At 46.4% G+C, this 20,925-nt stretch overlaps 1 protein-coding gene and 1 long non-coding RNA gene across 9 annotated transcripts in view; one reads left to right on the top strand and one right to left on the bottom strand.

Moving 5' to 3' along the window:
- LOC108583026 overlaps nucleotides 1-15,596 on the bottom strand; it is a 30,202-nt gene extending 14,606 nt beyond the window's left edge. The window contains exon 1 of the long non-coding RNA XR_001897199.3: nucleotides 14,041-15,596. This is a non-coding gene — a long non-coding RNA (uncharacterized LOC108583026). The remainder of the gene's footprint in view (nucleotides 1-14,040) is intronic.
- Nucleotides 1-19,371, top strand: part of L3MBTL4 (L3MBTL histone methyl-lysine binding protein 4) — a 450,027-nt gene extending 430,656 nt beyond the window's left edge. For all 8 annotated transcript variants that reach the window (XR_004180024.1, XR_004180023.1, XM_021929961.2 and 5 more), the window contains 3 exons: nucleotides 4,248-4,417; nucleotides 13,676-13,738; nucleotides 17,689-19,371. Coding sequence is in view for 6 of the 8 variants with exons in the window: in XM_021929961.2 (XP_021785653.2) it covers nucleotides 4,248-4,417; nucleotides 13,676-13,738; nucleotides 17,689-17,856 (401 nt within the window). In the remaining 2 variants the exon portion in view is untranslated. The remainder of the gene's footprint in view (nucleotides 1-4,247; nucleotides 4,418-13,675; nucleotides 13,739-17,688) is intronic.
- The last annotated feature ends 1,554 nt before the right edge of the window (nucleotides 19,372-20,925 follow it).

The raw sequence follows: 20,925 nt of genomic DNA on the forward strand, positions 1-20,925 counted from the left end.
GGTCATGCAACTGGGAAGCATCTCATGTCCCTCAGCTGTGTTAGGTGGAAACAGGGCTGTGATGCCTGCTGTGGTGGATGAAATACACAAATGATCCTTCTGCCCTATTATTGTGGCAAACATCCTTATCAAATCTGGAAGTCTCCATTTACCCAAAGTGCCCCAAGAGAGAAGAATCTGATCCTTCTCATTCGATGAGAATGGTTTCTGGGAAGAGTACATGCCTTCATTATCAGCTTATGTTCTTTAGTTTATTAACAACTTTTTAGTGAGTATCTGATGTGACATAAATCACGCTGGGCTTTGTAAAAAAAAGTTAAAATCTGTGTGTTCGCATATTACAAAAATTTATGCATATTTTAAGTGGATATTTTCAAAAGTCTAATTTTATACACAGAATTTAAAATAATGCAAATCACCCTAAATTTTAAAAGGCTGTCAAGAGCCACATACTTTCTAAGCTGGCAGGCCAAGAGCATTTTAGCATCTGACACAGTTGCCACACATCGGCAACAGGCTGCCTGGGAAGCAGATGTCCCCCCGCGGTGGCAGATCTCACTTCCTTCCACTAGGACTTCTGCAAATGATTTCAGTGGCCGCTGCTGGTCATTCCAGGACCACTCAGGTGTGAAATCTGAACATGGCCCTCAAAACCCTGAATCTCAGTCTGGATTTCACATTTCGTAAGTTTCACACTGACTTTGGAAGTGGTGTATGTCCCCACATTCACTATCATTACAACTTAAAATACCTTTATAACTTATGACAATAATATAATATCTGACATGTGTTGAACACGTTATGTACCAGGAGCTGTCCAAATCGCAGCAACTCAATGAGGTATAAGTTTTGCTCTTACTCCGTCCTATTCTATTCTATTCTCCTTTTTTGTTCCCCTCCTATTACCCCATTTTAGAGTTAGAAAACCTTGATATGTAGAAATTAAGTACCTCATCCCAGGTCACTCAGCTGTTATGTAGGGAGATCACTAGGCCACAGAGCTCCTGAGGCAAGTACACACAAGCATTTTTTCAGCTAGACCTGACTATCCCACCCTGAAATCATCTGCTGTAGAAGACATTAGACCTGCTAAAGGGTACAAAGAAGGCAAAACAGCCCCCACGAAACACTCCCCAAATGCAAACTAGTCTTGCATTGTGTTAATTTAGAATAAGGCCACTTCCCTTTATCAATCCTGACCTCAAGAGGTTTGCAGATCGCAGTTAAAGTATTACCTGCCACTGAGTGTTCACAACACGCTGGGGACCTTGCTAAGCACCTTCTGCAACTTCTCCTTTTCCCTCACACCAGCCCTGCATGACAGACACTGTCACCTCTAGGCATGTCTTAGAGATGACAGAATGGTTATTCCAGGTTCCCTATCCAGGGACTCCCTCCCTAGACCAACTCAAGTCTTTTTGACTTTTCAAATGCTCAACTTTCGAACTTTCTGTCTCGTGATGTACAATTGATACAGTAAAGTTGATAATAGTAAAACATTATCTGTGTTCAGCATATAACAGATTCTGGCAAGAATTTCGCAGAACTTGAGGTTGCTGATAAACAGACACAAGCCCTTATGGCCAGTGAAAACTCTGAACCCCAGGTAGGGGATCCACAGCCCAGCAAGTGCTTTCCCCACCACCCTTGTGGGACTCCCTTTGGCATATAGAGCCTATTCCCCACAGCATTCCTGCACTCCCAAATTCAGTTTTATTCAGGCTTCCCTTCAAATAGTTTGATTTAATAGGGTCACAGGTAACTGTATTCAAAAGCCACAGATAATATAAAGCCAGCCTGAATTCAAATGCACAGCATAAAGCTAGAACTCCATCTCTTTCGTTGTGAACTAAAGGCCATCTTGCTACTTGGACTAACGGAAGTCACCATCTGTCATCTTCCAGAGCCCAGAACCAGCCCTGAGAGTGGCAAGCAGTGGACTGAGGAGCCCCTGGACTATTCAGCCACACATTAGGTGTCTTTCCAAGAGTCTGCCCTGGCACTCAAAGCAGATAATTTGCTTCCAGAATTATGGTGTGGGAAATTTTCTTGCTGGGGAGCACACAGATTTCCGGGTTTTGTGTGTCTTTTTTTCTGTTACATTTTTAAAGACTTCAGCCTTCATTTGGGAATCACAGAAATCTAATCAGCATCACTTGACATATTTATTCTTCCAGTATTTAAGATTCATTCACTGTGTCTTTTCAGAGTCCCATATATTTTGAAATTATGCATGATTAATTTCCCCAAGGCATGAGTTTGAGATACATATATGTTGGGTTTAAGTCCACACCATTTCAGCAAAAACAACTGATTGAGTGATGTGGTTATTCTTTTCCAGAATAAAGCCCAGTTTTGGCCCAGGTCTTAATCCCTAAGAGTGCAGGGCTTTAACTCCTGGCTTCCCAGCAAAGCCCTTGGATCATTTCTGTGTCACTGCAACTTTAGACTGACCCTGTGACGTTCCCACTCCAGGTTTCAAGGGCTTGTTTTGTACATGTCCCTTGTCCAGCCTGACAACTTCATTAAAAACCATTCATATTTGCCAACATACTGCCTTTGCAAGGAATATGTGAGGTTTCCTTTCAGAACCTGCAGGCTTACATACTGTTGTCTGAACTACACTGAAGAGGTAACCTATTTACATGCTAAAAAGTCAGTGTTGGACAATCAGCAGTTCAAGATGAATTTGCTGCTGCTTGCACCTGGAGCATAAGAATTGGGGAGAACCTGGTAATTTTGCTGCCTCTTTATCTGTGTAGACAGCAAGCACTGTTAAATATGAGGATGTCTGTTCCGATCCACGAGAGTCGTATTGCACAGAGAAGCCCAGTGATGGACAAGCTCGCTCATAGTTTAGAACCTTTCTGATTACTAATGAGTATATGCGACTGTGACCATGCAGGTCAGCCTCACCTACTAAAAGCTGTAATTAATTTGAGGTGGAAATACTTGCATAATGGTTTTTCAGATTCTGTTAGTAAAACAAAAACCATCATAATAGACCCTAAATTATGTGGCTACTGCTTATTTAACCTTCTCTTTGCATTACAAAAGGTTGACTTCTGGAGGGCTCCAAACATTTCCTTTTGTGATCTTTTCAAAGTCTCTTCTAACATCAGCAGTTTTATTTTGCTAATGTGTGTTGAAAGTGTCTTAAAAGATGTCATTATAAAGGCATTGGTTTTCTCTGAAATCTCTATAATATTTTTGCTCCTTATCCATTTGTAGATTTAAGCTAAATAATTAGGGAATTGAGACCCACGCCTTTTCCTTAAATGTTGGGATGTAACGTTAGAGTAAAGTCACTCTTGAAGACAGGAAACCAGCACAGAAGGCTGTTGATAAGCACAGGGCTGAAATGCACGGAGATCCCGTTGAAGTCTCACTCCTTGGTTGCAGCAGCCAATCTTGTGCAACCAAACAGCCATTGTCCTTTGTACCTTAAAACCATGGTACATGCAGAGCTGCTCAGAAAAGAGCACCGCATCTAAGAGTGCCTGTGTTAGGGAGGTCATGTCTCAGCTTCCGCTGCTTTCCAAAGCCCCGGGCTGCCACAGGATGTCACCCCAGGTGAGGTCATGGTGCACTGCTGGGGATCTGCAGCAGCAGCAGCTGGTATCACCCAGCTTCTCATGGGGACCCTTGCTACATGTCATGTTCAGTATCTCTCAGGGGATTTATAAAGCCAGATGTGGACTGAGGCTCACTCTGTCTTTAGAGACTCATGAGGCCGCTTCCAGGAAGAAATTATTCTTTGTGCGCATACACATCCCAGATGGTTCAGTGTGCCAGTCTGCTTAGTAGTCAAATTCTGCATGGTTCTTTGATTCCTCTGACTCCTAATTTAAGGAGAGAGAAGCCAGTGGCAGTGACAAGTGACCATCAAACAGCATCTTACAGAGACTATTTGAATGTGGCTGAAACACAGCCACAGTCTTCTAGGCATGGGTAACATATGTCTTCTATGACCACTGCTCAAAACCAGACTGGTGGCATAGGGTATGTGTGGAAAATCCTGGGTCACTCTGAGGGCAAGATTAGAGCTACAGCCGCAGTTAAATTAGACACACAATGTTCCTGGAGCACTCACTGCGTGGGGGTGATGCTGTACGATCAGAAGACACGGGTTCTGGTGGTGTCGGCACTTTCCCTGCCCTGACTTGGGCCCTCTGGACTGTGGGGCTGACGCAGCAGTGCTTGCTCGCTGGGAACCTGAGCCTCACCCCACCCCACCTCTCTTGCAGAATCCTCAGCGGAGCAGGCGCAGCAGGCACTTCACCAGTCAGTGTTCATGTCCACGGTGTCAGCCCACCCTTTTTGGGACCTTCCCCTCGGCAGGGAGCAACACTGCAAGCTGCTTCCAGGCGTGGCTGACATCCGGGCCAGCCAAGTGGCACGATGGACTGTGGATGAGGTGAGTGGAGCTGCTGGAGTCCAGGGCTGGGGTGTGCCTGCTGCTAAGAAATAGGCAGAAGGTGCCCACTGACCATTCTCTAATGTCTGGGACAGCGCCCTTTTTCTCTTAGGCATTGCATCCGCCATATAAACTTTAAAACCCAAATTAGAGGGAGAAGCCAGGCATGGTTTTGAGGAGATGAGGAAAGCCCGCCACTTGCCCAGATGGTTTTGTACCTCCCCTCTGCAGCCTTATTCCAGTGCCCCCCAAGCCCCAGAGCCATCAGCTGGGGCTAATTCAAGCAGAGAGGCTTAAGCCTCCAATTCCATCTCACAGATTTAATTTGGGGAAGCACAAATGTGCAAGCATCTGAGGCTTGCATCCCAGCCACGTGTGCTCTGGGAGAGGTGCCCAGCCCGGGACATCCTGCACCTCAAGGATCTATTTGCCAGTTGCCCTGTGGTCTCGTGGGATCCACACTCATGGCAGAGAAGGGCCCTGCTGCAGGTTTGCTCCCCTAAAGCTACAAGATGAGCAGGCCCACCTTTGGTTCATTTATAAAGTATATTTGGTCACAACGTTATATGAGAAGCTGCACAGAGGGGACAAGTTGGATCAGATTTCAATATAAACATTCCTTACAATATTGATTATTTTACATTTTATCTTATTTTATTTAGAGACAGGGTCTTGCTCTGTTACCCAGGCTGGAGTGTAGTGGCATGATCATAGCTCACTGCAGCCTTGAACTCCTGGACTCAAGTGATCCTCCCACCTCAGCCTTCTGAGTAGCTGGGTCTATAAGCATGTGCCACCACACCTAGCTAATTTTGTTTGTTTGTTTTGTGGATACGGGGTCTCACTATGTTGCCCATGCTAGTCTCGAACTCCTGGCCTCAAACAAGTCTCCCACCTCAACCTCCCAAAGCACTGGGGTTATGTGCAGGAGCCACCTTGCCTGGCTTCAGTAATGATTATTAATAAGGATCAGTTAAGCCCCATTGCTTTACAATAATGCTGTAGAAATGCTTCATATTTAAGGTGGTATTATTTAAGGAATGTACCACTTACCTGTAATTCCTTTTGATAAAGATACTGTTTTCACTAGTCAGGCCTTAAATTGTTTTTTAAAAGAAGGAAAACCCTGGGTCACTATGAGGGCAAGATTAGAGCTACAGCCGCAGTTAAATTAGACACACAATGTTCCTGGAGCACTCACTGCAGTCAACTTAATCTCGGTTTAAGCCCACCTTCCCAGCCTTGGGCCAAGGAACAGGCGGGCCAACGCCCACCCAGAAATTGGAGCCATTCATTTGAAGTGCCACCTTTTTAAAGTAAGACCGAGAGTGTCTCCTCTGCCCTCTTTGTTGCTGGGCTCGTGGCCCCTGGCATCGTCGCTGCCCGGCACAGAAGGATGCCCTGGGGAGAGCAGCGCCAGATCCCAGCCTCAGTTCCACTCCCACCTGCGTGTGCAGAGTGACAGAGTTCTGATCGTGAGGAATGTGGTGGAGAAGGCAGAATTCTGGGCATGTCTCTGCCCAGCTTACAACAATCCCTGGCTCCCCCTGGCACCCTTCACCCTCTGTGAAGTCCTCCCTTCCGCCCTTGCCTGCCCTGCCATTCTTGCCCTCCCCTCCTGCCCCAGGGAGTCCTGCTGCCCCAGCCTGTTCTCATACTCACACAGTCCTGCCTTGTCCCACTCAGACCACTGCCAGCAGCAGTCTGGGGCTCCATGCTCTCTTCCGCCTCCTGTGGATCCTCGGTCTGAGCCAGAGGTCACCTCTGGCAGGGCATCCACACTCTGGCCTGACCCCGCACTCACTTGGCATGACATCTTGAGAACCCCTCACTACACCCGGAAGTTAGTAGACACCCAGTAAATGTTTGTTGAATGAATGTTGAATGACAAGGAAATCAATGGTGGCCTAAATTTTGAAACAAAAGTGGGATGTATCTAATCAGAAAAAAGAAGGAAAGCCATTTCAGTTGACGGGGAAACAGAGGAGGTTGCATGGAAGTGAGTTTCACAGACTTAGTGATGGCAGACACGCACCACGCCCTGTGCAGTCATTAATCATGCTAAGCCAGCTATGTGAATATAATGACAGGAAGGCAGATACTCACTTGCCCATTTTATTCATGGGGAAGTTGAGATACCCAGAGATGAAGTGACTGGCATCAGGCCACACAGTCAGAACCAGGCCATGAGCTGACCTCCATGAGCTGACGGTGGCCCCAGGCACAGAGGAAAGGGACCCAGGAGCGGGAGATGGGCCTGCTGTGGAAGGCCTCAGGGGCCGGGCAGAGGGTGTGCACAGCCCACAGTCTGCTGGACAGAGTCATTCTGGGCTCTTGTGCGGAAAGTCACTTTGTGAAGATGGTGTTTCAGGAAGATGAGAATTGCAGAGATGTATAGAGAGTAAGGTGAGAAGGGCGGAGGAGAAGGAGACATCCAGGAAGTGGAACCATCAGGGCCTAGGTGGGGCGCTGCCAACCAAAGAACCTGGATTCGATAGACATTTCAAAGGCACAGGCAGTAGCACAGGGAGGTAGATTAGATATAGAAGAAGAAAAAGCGAGATGCACCAAATGCGATTCCATTTATAGTCTCGGCGCTAAACAGTTTAGTACTTAATTGGGGTAATAGTATGTGAGAGCTGAAAGGCCCAAAGAGTTCATCTGAAAGAATGGGGAAAGAGTGTGCTATTAGAAGTGAAATTTGGGGACAGAGTCCAGTTTGGGAGCAGGAGGATAACATGGTGACTTCATTATTGGACATGTGACTCACGATTAGCAGTCCCTGTGAATCACAGTGGTGGATATAGAGACGTCCCAGTGGACATAAACTCAAGATGGGTGCCCTTAAAGGCTGCAGGCAGAGGGTACCAAGGGGCATTTCCCAAGGGTGTGAGTGTCCAGAGTTAGGGTAAGGATGGGTCGCAGGGCCCCAGTTAGAAAGAGGGAAGAGGGGCTGCAAAGGGGTTCTGACTTCCAGAAAGTCCCTGGACACCAGGTGTCAGGGGAAGATGAAGCCAGAGCATGTGGTGCAGCAGGACAGGTGTCAGAGCTGGTCAGGTTTTGAGGCTGGGTTCGTGGAGTTGTGCCTCAAAGAATTTGGAAAAATTGTGTACAGTATATGTATTTTTAATGGATAAGGGCCAGAGATTTTATTAACTTCTCAGGGATGCCTTTATGCAATAAGAACAGATACCACTGTTAGGGACATTAGCAGTGACTAGGAAATGGGAGGGAGCTCTGATTGGACAGATTTCAAGTATGGCACTTAACAGAAGCAAAATCAGGAGACTGGGAGGTGATTCAAGGGAAGTAGCTGGTCTAGGTGAAAATGTCATTAGGACAGGGAAGATCTCAGAAGGAAGACCAGAGAAAGAGAAGCTGTTAGGAAGATGAGAGCCCTGGTCCTTAGTTCTCTGTTGTGGGTGCAGGTGGAATCTCAGCCCTTGCTGCTGGGAGAGGCCTTAGAACTTTTCTAGATTTAAAATATCAGCCATGGGAAAGGCTAAGTGCCTCGCATACAACGCTCCTGCTCCTGCTGCTTCCATAACGCTGACTTCCTTCAGGGACTCATTCCACGGAAAACCATTGTCATGATTCCCTACTGTTGAGCATAACTCAGTCTTGCTGTCTCCCCAACTAGATGCCCTGAGGACAAGGACCACATCCTGAATTTCTTTCCATGTCCTCACACACTACAGCACATTTCCCAGTACCAACATAGGTCCTCAGGAATCATCTCTGATGGGTTGAAAGTGGGGGCTTTGTGATTGCTGTATTTGTGTCTTTGAAAATAAGGGAGCCACTTAGGGGCCCCCAGTGAGTACCTACCCACAGCAGAGCGTAGGGCTGCTTAGAGAAGGCACAATAAGAATGATGAGCAGGGCAGCAATGATGTGAACAGCAGTTCAGGGCTGAGCTGGACTGGTGGGGGCCCAGGGCTGCTTTTGTGCTTTGTCAGCACTGGGCGTTTCAGAGAGGAGCCTCCGCAGCCAGGGACGGGGTGTGTTGGAATGAACTGGGCATCCCTCAGGAAGAGTTAACACGGGTGTCTGCGGCCGAAGGTGAAGTGAAAGCACAGCCTCTTTGTCTGCCTTTCTGGCCCAAGAGGAAGACCTCTGCTCTGCTAATGCCACCTGTGAAGAGAGGCTAGCGCGGGGCCTTTGTAACACTCCACAGAGCTGTGAGCTGCCTCTTAACTCCTTTGTTACTGTGGCTGTCTCTCCAAGAGCAGTGCTTTTCAAAGCGCAGATAGGCTGGGAAGTCAATTTAGTGGTTATAAAACGAAAGACCAGACTAGATGAGAGCACATCATAGGTAATAAGGGTTGTTGCTTTGCTAAACTTCGGTGAGGGATGTGTGTGGGTGTGTGCACGTGATAAGTTATGGAGATGTAAAGTATATGTCTTATTCTGAGTCATGAAAATATCCTGTACAAGAGCATAAGCTTTTACGAGTAGGGACTAGTATAGTTTCATATATTTTTATATCTTTTAATCTTTTGCTATCTTATTGCAAAGCATCTTGCACAGAAGAGGGTTTGACAAATGTTCGAGTGAGTAAATGAGTTCATGAATGAATAGGCAGGTGGGTTTTATGTAGTCTGTTCCCTGATTCTGCCAGGTATATATGTCTAGGCACATGGAGGCAGGCAGGGCATGATATGTGGTGTGCTCATTTACCACCCTCGGTATGACTCAGGTAAGCCTGGTGCACGTATGGGTACTTTTATTTCTCTTATTAAAAAATACTTCTTAAAGCACCACATATAAATTGCTCTAGCCTCAACCAAGTGCTCCCTAAATGTTCATTAACTTTAAAAGATGGCAGTCACTTTAAAAGCAGCCTTTACACAGGAAGGGGTGCTTTTGAAAAATTCAGGGTACTGCTAACTAAGCAGAGCAGCCTTATACAATTGAGCCCTTAAAAAAAAGGGCAAATAAACTCTGCTGTTAAAAAATAAGACCCAGGCTGGCAACAGGGTCCCCAGTGGACGATTAGCCGGTATAGTCCGGCACATATCTACAGGCTCAGCGAGATAGAGAACACCGGCATTTGGAAAGATTTAAAGCAGCAGCAGCCCCACGGAAGAACACGAGGCCTGCTGGGCTCCAGCGACGATGCCAGGGAAAGTAGGTCGTGGGGGAAGTGAGGTCGGCTGGCGGGATGGGCTCCTCTCAGAGCCTGGGCAGTGTCATCCCTCCTAGTTTCCCCAAACTGCTGTCTCATACTTAGAATTAACTTTCTCAGTGTCCTTCCAAAACAAAGCAAGGATTTTAGCTGTAGGACACTGTGTGCCTGAGAATGTGGGAAGTGCTGGTGTGTCAGTGGTCACAGCACTGTGGGGGGCACTTCCCAGAGTCAAGACCAAGGGGAGACACCCGCGTGGCAGCCCCCCACACCACCAGGCGCTGCCCAGAGCCAAAGCCAAGGCCCAGGCCACCCACTGGGCTCCAACAGTGTGATCACCCCCTTTGAAAAACCAGGTGACCCCACTGCTATGGCTTCTATGGGTGCAGGGCAAGTGGATGGTCATTTCGTCTTTCGCAGAGGTTATGCGTCTCTAGACAGCTGTCCACATTTTCCACAAATGTGAAGAAAAAATATCTCTCTCTTTTAATGGGAGAATGAAAGGGAAACTTCTTGATGTTACTCTATTCTATGCTAAAACTCACCGCTTTCATTGAGAAAATCTGTAGCAAAGCTTTCTATGAAAGCTCAAAATACAATTTATTTGTAGGGGAAGTAATTACCAACTAATAATACTGAATCAAGGCCTTTGCATATTTTAAAATTCTTGGCCAGAGAAGTCTGCTTAATAGAGTTCATGGAACTTGTTCCTTATTTTGGAAAAAGAAAAGATAAACTGAATCGAATGGGAATCTCTTTCCAAAATGGCAGAGCCTTTCGGAGGAGTGTGAAGCTGAGGAGGGTGGCCGGGTGGAGGATGAGGTGGAGGCGGCAAGTGCTGCTTGCAGGCCAGGCAGAGGCCACCTCGGGGCAGGGCCGCATCTGCTCTGTTGATGCTTTGGTTTAACACGTTATTTATTTCCTTTAAAAAAATCCAATTTACCTTTCATACATTGACAATGATTTCTTGGCCAATGATACTGAGAAGGAAGACTGTGGTCTTTTTTTTGTTTGCCCAGAAAAGGACAGTTTAACATAGGCAAACCGTCAAAGCAACTTGCAACACTTCTGCTGTGAACGGTCCTTTGAACAAGTATGGAAAAGAGACCATGTTTCCAACCAACCACTTCTTTCCCCTAGCAGTGGGGAAACCACTGTCCCTGTGCTGACGTGGCTTTCCCACTGCAGTGAGTGATTGACATCCAACAAAACATGGTTCCTTAGCTAGTTACTGGTCCCTCCTCTCTATTATTTCCTCCTGCGACACTCAGCCCTCCTTCCTGTGAAAAAGTGAGCCCAGCAGAAGAACTGTGGCAATGTTGCCCCCAGGGGCATTTGGCAACATCTGGGCATATTTTTGGTTGTTAAAACTGGGAAGGGGGCTTTGCTACTGGCACCTTGTGAGTAAAGGGCAGGGATGCCGTTAAACATCCCACAACACCCAGGCCAGCCCTCACAGCAAAAAGTTACCTGGCCTGAGGTGTCCGTATTGAGGTTGAGGAACGTGGCTTTACAGCATTATCCTGTGTTCATCTTTCATTCCTGCCCTGCCTAGCCCTGAGGCTCAGCACAAGTCCGTCCAGACCCTGCTGGTCCATTCCTCTAGCTTCCTGCAGCGCTGTGGTTCTCGGCCCTCAGTGCACACTGGAACCAACTGGGAAGCTCTAAAAATATCTACCCAGTGCTTGGACCCAATCCAGCTCCATTAATTTATCATCTGTGTGGCATGAGGCCTGGATGACAGTCAGCGTGAAAGCTCCAGTGTCCCGCCAGGGTGGAGTGCCAGGGCTTAGGGCTCCCCGCTGCTGTGGAGGAAGTACAGACCCACACCTGGAACCACGCGGCCCTCCCCACTTCCCGCCACTCCCTGTCTACTCCTCAGCTCAGTCAAACTGCACTCCTCCAGCTCCTCACACCTGCCCTTTGGCCCTGTGCTGTCCTGCTTTGGGATTTGCTCCTGGGATTCTCTATGCCTAGAATTCTTCCCCCGCCCATCCACCCCAAATCGCCACGGTGGAAATACTGTGCATCCAACAGTAACCCTCTCAGGGTCCCCCTTCTTCCTGATTTCCTTCCTGAAGTCCCACCTAAGATTTGTGGAGTCCCTTCCTAACACCCATAGCCTTCCTACCTTTCTCAAGGGTGTTAGCACATTTGACCACATGTTGTAGTGAGTGGTAAGCTTTCATGTCCTCCCGGTTCCCCTCAATCCTCCCACCACTAATCAAGTCAACTCATTGAAAATTCAAGCACAACAAGCTCCCAGGGCAGCTCTTCTAGCAGCCAGCCTGAGGCCTCACACACAGGCAGGGTTGGAGTATATATGACCAGCAGAGTGGTCTGGGGAATGATGGAGCCAGGCCACTCTCCATGTCCTGGGCCACCAACAGCACTGCCACTGCCATCACCTGCCCCAGTTGCCCTGTCTCTGCAGTTTGACCAGTGGCATTCCACAGCTTTCATTAGCTCCCAGCAAGTACTGAGCACGTGCTCTACATGCTTCCTTCTCACTTAGAACAAGAAAACTGTATTAGCCCAGCAAACAGACTCGGCTTCCTCTGCCTGAATTGCCAGTGTCGGGTTCTTGGGTGAATTCGCTCATAATACTGAGAGCCCGGCCAGCAGAGGCACTCACTAGCGCAGATGCTCCTGGGGCTTGGAGGTGAACCTGGATGACAGCAGTATGGCTGGTGTGGAACTTTTTTTTTTTTTTTTAATCCCTATCACTCCAAACTTTATATGAAGATTGTAAAACGACTCAAGAATATATTTGCAGTGCCAGGGGTGAGTAAAGCAGACATGGACATGCAGATCACCCCTAAAAAGAAGATATTCTGAACTCTTCACATTTGCACTGACTAAATATAGCTGTGAGACCACAGGGGACAGAGCTCAGGAGGGGCACAGGTGTCCAGCCCTAGGGTACGCCCTGTGGGAGTTGGCCCTTACTGCTCTGTCACCTGGGATCAGCAAACACCTGGTGCTATCTCCTGCACCATCAGGGGCAGCGTTGGCTGACTTCTCCTGGAGAGGCTGGGAGGGAGCCTGTGCTCACAGAGCTCTCTGAGGGTGGAACGTGTTGATACACTGCACTCTCCAGCCTCGAGAACCTTCCCCATGAAACCAGGGAGAGGAGAAGGGCCAGCACCCACAATTCGGTTGACACAAGAAGCAGAGAGCCAAAAAAAAAAACAAAACAAACAAGACAGTTCCCCTAGAAGTATCACCTCCCGAGATGACATTTACTGTTGCACTCCAGCCTGCCTTTCATCGCCTGCTGCGACAGGACTGGAGTTAGGCAGTAGTGCAGACCACCCAGCTGTCGTTTCTGATGTTGGGAGTCTACCCTTTATCATGTTTGTTCAACCAGCTTCCCAAAGGTATCTATTAGGAGCACTCAGTGGCTTCCTGAGCCGATAGCCAGATCTTTGTCTGAGCTCTCTCTTGTTAAAAGGATATTTGGGGGCATGTGGGGGCATGGTGAGGGTGGGAAGTTGAAATGAAGAGACTGATTCTCCAAAACGTAGGGCCTAGAGATAACAAACGTGAATTCCAAAATGTCCCTGCTACTTACCAACCGTGTATGGCCCTGGGTAAGTGCTGAACCTCATTTAACCATCATTTATGTGGGAATTCAGCTCCGCATAGATTCTCTGATCGCCTGTGGTTCACCAGGCTCCAGGTAAGGAACTGGGCCACAGAGATGAATAGGAGAAGGCCTTGCCTTTGGGTCTGCCTTTTAAAGGCAAGCGGGCAGGTCCTTACTCCTGCCTGTTGCTGTGATAACTGCTGCACAAGTCCACTGGCCTCGCCCTCACTGACCCCACAGGGGAGTCAGGAGAATCAGATACAGAACTTGCAGAATGCCAGAGCTTCACATATGGAGGCTGTTACTGTCATCATTATAACCATAACCCTGTGCAGGTCAGTCCAGTAATAAGAGGACAGAAAAAATATTGGGGGCTCGTCTAATTTCTCAGTTGACAAATGCTAATGCAACTTGATAGATACTATTTAATTCCCAAGTGTTTGAGAGACTTTAAGTATATTTTACTTAAATGTTGGATTACTACAACCCTAAAATTATTTCAGGTGCATGTATTAAATTAGGCTTTTCATCTTGCACTATAGGTGGCTGAGTTTGTACAGTCTCTTCTGGGCTGTGAAGAACATGCCAAGTGCTTTAAGAAAGAGGTAAGAAATGCGTGTGTGTGTATATATATATATATATATATATACTTCTAGACCCAGAAGTGTTTTGTTATCATTTACTTAAGTGTAAATAAGGACAATTTGGGGCAGCAAGAGAAAGGAGATCCAGCAGGAATAGAGCCCAATTCTGCAGTGTGAGACCAAGCGGGGTCAGTCTCTGCCTTCAGTCCTCTTATATTTTGCTAGGTTTTGTTGCAGAATGCCATGGTGCTTGGTGCATGCAGCATGCTCAGTACATATACTATTTGCTGGAAGAGTAAATGAACAAGATAATTAATTATTACCTATCGGTGTCATGAGGCCTCTCTATTGGTGGCTTGAAGCCATTTGGGGGAAGGCAGGAATCCTCCTTTGGGATTGCACCTGGGAAAGAGAGGAGATTTGTGTACTCCAAAGTCAGCATGGGACCCTCCTACCTATCCCTGCCCTGCATTTGCTTCCAGAGAAGCCCCAAATCCTTCTCGGGGGTTTCTATCTTCTGCCCCGTCTTGGTTGGGAACATACTGAACTGCTTCGCATATTTCCTGGAATTAGGATCCATAGCTACAGGAGCCCTGGAAGAGACTGGACCAGCTACAGAATGATGCACATACTAATCCCAGTGATGGTGTATCAGGGGCTTGCCACGCGCCAGGCACGGTGCTAAGCATTTTACAACCATTGTCCTTTGATCCTTATGACAACTCTACAATGGCAGCTTACCGATGAAGAAGCTCAGGCCCAGGAAGGTTAGGCAGAGCAAGAAAAGGGCACAGTCGGATTCCAGCTCATATCCATCTGAGAGCTCAGAGCGTCCATTGTTGCTCCAGAACTCTCCAAGAAAACCACCCTCGTAGAAACTGAAAGGCAGTACGCACCTCTCCCTCTCTCAGGTTCAGAGCATGCATGGGTTAAGGGAAGTGCTCACTGAGTTTTGGGTTCTGGACCCCTCCAAGCACAGTAGAGGAACTCAGCATCAAGGTCAGATGGTCTCAGTCTGGGTAGCTGCTGCATGTGGGGTTCGCCTGGCTCTGCCTGAGCTCAGCATGGCTTGGGCATAGTTGGCCGCGCTCACACATACAGTCCACTCTGCAGGTAGTGATGCCCAAGGCCCGCCTTGTCCTCAAGTCTGTCCACGTAGGGGAAGAGGGAGTGGCTCTTTGCAGGCTGACTTGCTTATATTTGGCACTCACTGACCAGAACTGTCACTTTAGACAGATTGCTGAACCCCTCTTATCCCTCCTCTCTGAAACACAGATTTATGAGAGGGGCCCTTAAAGATTAGGATGATCATGTTTGAAGCACCGAGCCCTGTTCTTGTCCCAAAGTAGGGGCTTAATAAAGGCAGCAGTATACAGCAGAGGGTCTCCTCTGGGCTCCAACAAGCCCTGCCCGAAATCCCAACTTTGCCCCTTAGAAGCTGTGTGAGCTTGGGCAAGTCATTAAGCTTGCAATTCCAGGTTTCCTCTTCTATATTACAGGGTTATCAGGAGGATCAAACCCATATAATAGATTATTATAGCTCCATAACTGTTAGCTGTTATCATCACCATCATGACCTTATTCTTAGGACCTTATATTTGGACAGCAATTTTTGCCTGAAAATGCTGGACCTGAGCCAGGTCAGGGTATGGATGTAGGCTCATTCTCTCTCCTCTGCCTTGGGGAAAATGCCTTTTCCGAGGGGAAAAGTGCTTCCTCCTCTAGATGGATGAATCCTTATCAGACAATATATCATAAATGCACAGAAAGGTTTTAAAACCTTTTTTAAATGTTAAAACTTTAAAACCCTACCCCTCGGGTCCCAGGGAAATTCTATCAGTGAGATATTGACACCACAGGATTCTCCTTCTCCTTCTCCTTCTCCTCCTCCCCCTCCCCCTTCCCTTCCCCCTTCCCCCCTCCTCCTCCGCCTCCTTCTTCTTCTTCTTCGTCTTCCTCTTCCTCCTCCTCCTCCTCTTCTTTCTTCTTTCTTTCTCCTTCTCCTTCTCCTCCTCCCCCTCCCCCTCCCTCTCCCCTTCCCTCCTCCTCCTCCTCCTCCTCCTTCTTCGTCTTCCTCTTCCTCTTCCTCCTCCTCCTCTTTCTTCTTTCTTTCTCCTTCTCCTTCTCCTTCTCCTCCCCTTTCCCCTCCCCCTCCCCTCCTCCTTCTTCTTCTTCATCTTCCTCTTCCTCCTCCTCTTCTTTCTTTCTTTCTCCTTCTCCTTCTCCTCCTCCTCCTCCTCCCCCCCCCTCCCCCTCCCGTTCCCCCCTCCTTCTCCTCCTCCCCCTCCCCTTCCCCCTCCTCTTCCTCCTTCTTCTTCTTCGTCTTCCTCTTCCTCTTCCTTCTCCTCCTCCTCTTCTTTCTTCCTTCTTTTTCCTTCTCCTTCTCCTTCTTCTTCTCCTTCTTCTTTTCTGAGGTGGAGTCTTGATCTGTTGCCCAGGCTGGAATGCAGTGGGACAATCTTGTCTCACTGCAACCTCTGTCTCCCGAGTTCTAGCAATTCTCCTGCCTGAGTAGCTGGGACTACAGGCACATGCCACCACGCCTGGCTAATTTTTGTATTTTCAGTAGAGATGGGGCGTCTCACCATGTTGGCCAGACTGCTCTCAAACTTGTGACCTCAATTGATCTGCCCACCTCGGGCTCCCAAAGTGCTGGGATTACAGACATGAGCCACCACAACTGGCTTGGGTTTGTATTATTAAACTTGAAAAGGTTTAGAACCACAGTGCTAAGTTCGTGGAAGAGTGTTTCCGTAGAAAACCCTCCCATTCCTGCCTTCTTGATTCTGGAGCTAGGAATCATCTGAGGTAGGCTGTGTCAATCAGTGATGCTGCAGCAGTCCCAGATGTTGTGCTGAGGTCACTGGGACATCCAGAAGCTGGGGGAAGCAGCCTACACAGTGGCCACTGCCATCCTGTGAGTCTCAGGGAAGCTATTACAGTTCATGCTGTAATATCTTTTTAATTTAAAAATATTTAATTGTCAAAACAAGATTGAATATATTCAAGGTGTATAATGTGATGATTTGATATACATGTACAATGTGTAATGATTACCAAAGTCAAATTAACTCTTTCCATTACCACCCATGCCATACATCAGAGCCCCAGATCTTATTCATATTGAGCCAAACATCATTCTGTGCAAGTTTTGAAATATATTTTCAAAGTTTAATAAATAAAACATTTATTTTGTATGTATTTTTGCTTATACTGGTATGTATTCTTTTAAAAATTTAAAAACAGGAAAGTTGAAAGGATTAAATAAAAACTAACCACTATTCTACCATCCAAAGATAATTTATGTTAACATTTGGTGTACAGACTTCAAATATTTTAGATATGCATATGTATACATGCAGCCATGCATATTTAATTGTACAAAGTAAAACTGAATTTCTTCTCTATCATATACCATGTTCTGTTGTTTACCGATCTATAAAAAAAATCCTAAATCATTAAATGTTTCATAGATACTTGATTTGGGGTGACCGCATAGTAGCCCACTCTGACTATAGTATTATTTATTTCTGCTATTATTGGGAACACTGGGTTGCTTTCAAGATTTCAGTATTATAAATAATACTAGAGTATACACATTGCACGTTATTCTCTTGGGAAAAATTCCTGGGGATTGACTTGGTTTTAAGGGTCTTGATATAAATTCAAGCCAACCTTTTTAAAACACAACAATAGAAACTTAGCCTAGGAACAGATCATGTATATTGAGTTCGTATTTAACAGAGTGAGCTCCTTTTAAATTTCACTTCAAATTTCTAGAAGAAAGAACTGAAGTGGAGCAATGGTTGTAACTAAGCCAAGTGAGAGCTGCTGTCATTCTCTCTCACTGGTGAGCTCAACACGGAGGCTATGACGGGTTCCGCGTCACACTCAGAACCTAAGTGTCACTGGTGAGTAAACAGGCTTCCGTGACAAAACAATTTTGTTTGTGTCTATTTATGTATTTGCAGCAGATTGATGGCAAAGCCTTCCTGCTTCTGACACAGACAGACATTGTCAAAGTGATGAAGATCAAACTGGGCCCAGCACTGAAGATTTACAACTCTATCCTGATGTTCAGGAATTCCCAGGACCTCCCTGAAGAAGATACTGTCTCAGGCCAAGAAGTCAAGGGATGATGGCGCTCCCTGAACTTCCTCTGGCACCAGGAGCTGCGCTCTTTCAGCAATAAAAGTGGAGCACATTAATTTGATGTGAATGTCCAATGGCCATATCCACATTGAATCTGGACTTTTTAAAGTGTCTGTGATTTGTTTATATGTTTAGAGGATTTTGATGACTGGTCCAGTGCCAATGATTCAGAGGCTTAGGCCCATCTGTGGGTTTGGTTTATGAACATTGTTATCTTTGGTGGGATCCGTTCATCTCTAATGTGTTTGCAAGACAGACCAAAGAAGCCCACACATCCACCTTTATTCTTCTCCGTCACCAGAAAAAAAACCATTTTCCATTTACAAGCATAGCACTGTCAAGCGGTAAAATATTAGAAAAGCAGTGTTCATGAATACATTGTTAATGTTTTTACCAGAACGTCGAGCTTGGCTCAGATCTGCCATGGAGCACAGCTAGTCTAAGACGTAGAGGCCTGGTGCTTTCAAAAGACTTCACGTGAGATTTTTGTGTACTTTACTCAGGAAAGTGTGAATCTCTAAAAAATAATAAGAAGAAGCACATGTTTTCATGATTCATTCATTCTCCTTTTTGTTCCATTATCCATTTCTTGGTTGTGCTCCCAAGGTTTCCTGGAGCCTCCACAAAGGAGTGTGACCAGGATTAACAAGAGGACGGCGAGGTGGGCACTTCCAAAAGCTGGAGAGACCCTTCTGAGGACCCTCCACCATCAGCGGGGCCTCAAGGGACCCTGTCCTAACACTGGTGTGGCTGGTGGGCCAGACCCTCACCTGCACAGAACTCCTCCCTGCTCCCACTCTGAAGGGCATTTCAGGATTGACTGATTTCCACCGCGGTCTGCCAGAACCCCTGTAACAAGGAGCTGTGTTATATTACATCTGGGGCTGTGTGCATCTTTACAAACGGAGACACACTGTTCAAAGGGAAGATCTCTAAAGTAGGGAGCGTGGTACCTATTCTTTGTTTGAAACATTCCGATTTGTTGTCAGGCTTTATTTGTGTTTTGTAAGTGATTGTATCCGAGGCTTAAATTGTGTGGAATCAGTCCCACAGTTTTGAAAGACAAGTACCTCTTTTCTGACACTTGTTACTACTTTTACAGGTAGGAACAGCTATAAATGCTCTTCCGGCAGTGGAGAGCCACCATCTGTGGGTGGAGAGAAAGAGGGAATAGATTCTAAAAAGAGGTTCTATGTCCACTTGCTTCATTAAGAATGTTAAGGTTTAAGAAAGTTGATTCTGCTTGGAGAATTTCTCAAGCTTTACATTTTTTTTTCACTGAAGAAAATAAACTCTAAGATGTGTGCATATATAACATTTCTTTAGATCCTTACCTAAATGAAATTTTAATATATTATTGGTTGATGTAAATTTTGTTTCTGTGGAGTTTTGTTTGTTGTTTTGCTTTTTGTAGACTGCCATGTGCAGTTAAAATTCCTGCTTCTGCCATGTTAAAATTTTAATATATTTTAAATGATAATAAAGAGAGAAAACAAAATTTATACGTCACTACCTTAATGCATATGTTGTTATGACCTGTGCCCATGCCACAGCATGGAGTCTGTTTTTTTGTTAGCCATGGAAGAACAGAGGTAACTCTGCCCACATTAGCTAGCAAGGAAGTCAGCCATTTTTGAGTGCTATCTTTCTTGGGATATATTTCCCAAGGAAAGCAGGTTTAGATGTTAATAATTTGAGAGATTAAATGGGAGTTTTTAAAATGAATAAGAACCTCAAAATTGCTTATTGTATAGGTTCCATGGAAGACCTGAGATTTGTTGTTCGTATATCTAACACATGTCATTTCAACAGAAGGGCCTCGGACAGGTTGGATAGTACCAAGTCAAATGGAGTTGAACTATTGTGCTGCTAGGAGACAGTGTGATCAGACAGAAAGGGATTGATCCAGGTATCTAGCTGCCTGCCAGACACCCCCACATTGTCACTCAAGCACCTCAACCTTGAGGTCAACAGGGAGCTTTGATCCCTCCATTCTAATACTCCTCATCAAGTGAACAATGCCATCGTCACAGCAGTTGCTCAAGCCAGCCTGGAAACTCAAATCACCTGCCTTTTTTGTCCTTTCTGTGGTAGAATTCATCTTATACCAACACAAAATCACTGGAGTTAGAAGGAGATGTGCAGTCAGCACCGGAGAGCTGGCCCAGGCAGGCCCTGGCACACTACAGACACCACAACCCAACCAGTGCCCACCTTTTGGGCATCTTCTGTTCCTGTTCACATCCAGGCTGGATTTGCACTGAGCTTCTTTATTTCTCCAAACTCATCCTGCTCCCAGGCTCCACTTTGTGTTCGTGGGTCCTCTGCCTGAGGCCATCTCACCCCTCCTCTTCCCACTTCTCAGTAGTCTTTCTGGACTCCGTCACTCTTGGGTTCCTGACTCACTTAAGAGCCCCACAGCAGGCTGCGCCTCCCTGTTGCATTGCTGTTCACTATTGTTATTACTTGTCCCTCATCCCTAGCCTAGAAGATCTACGGGGACAAAGACTGGGTCTGGCATGCCCATTTATTTATTTATTATAAATAAATAGTGCTCATTTATTCTAAGCACCTAGCATAGGATCTAGCACTTACTTGGCACACAGTAAGTGATTTGTTGTATCAATGAACAAAGTGAGCCTACCCAACTCAATGCAAATCCCAGCTCTGCAGCCTCCTAAATAGGTGTAACCTCTCTACAAATAAGAAAATACCTTCTCCAGGGCTTTTAAAAATTTTATTTTGGGGATGTCTGCATGGATGTGAGTGTAAACAGCACATATAAGGTGCTGACACCTGACAGCAGCCATTAAATAGGCGTGAGGAAAACAACAGGAACAACAATCCGTTCCTTTAAGTCGACAGAAGACCAAACTTCCAGGAATCTCCTGGAACAAACCCCTTAAGTTTGCATCAAGCCTGACACAGTCTTCAAGGACCCCGCAGGGCCCACTCTTCTAGGTGTGACTCATGTTTGGAGGAGCCCCTGGGGTGCCGTCAAGGGGCCCCAACTGCCTTGGACCACCTACATCCAGCTTCCTCCACCCAGCTCCCTT

Source organism: Papio anubis, chromosome 19, assembly GCF_008728515.1.
Source record: "Papio anubis isolate 15944 chromosome 19, Panubis1.0, whole genome shotgun sequence".
NCBI lineage: Eukaryota > Metazoa > Chordata > Mammalia > Primates > Cercopithecidae > Papio > Papio anubis.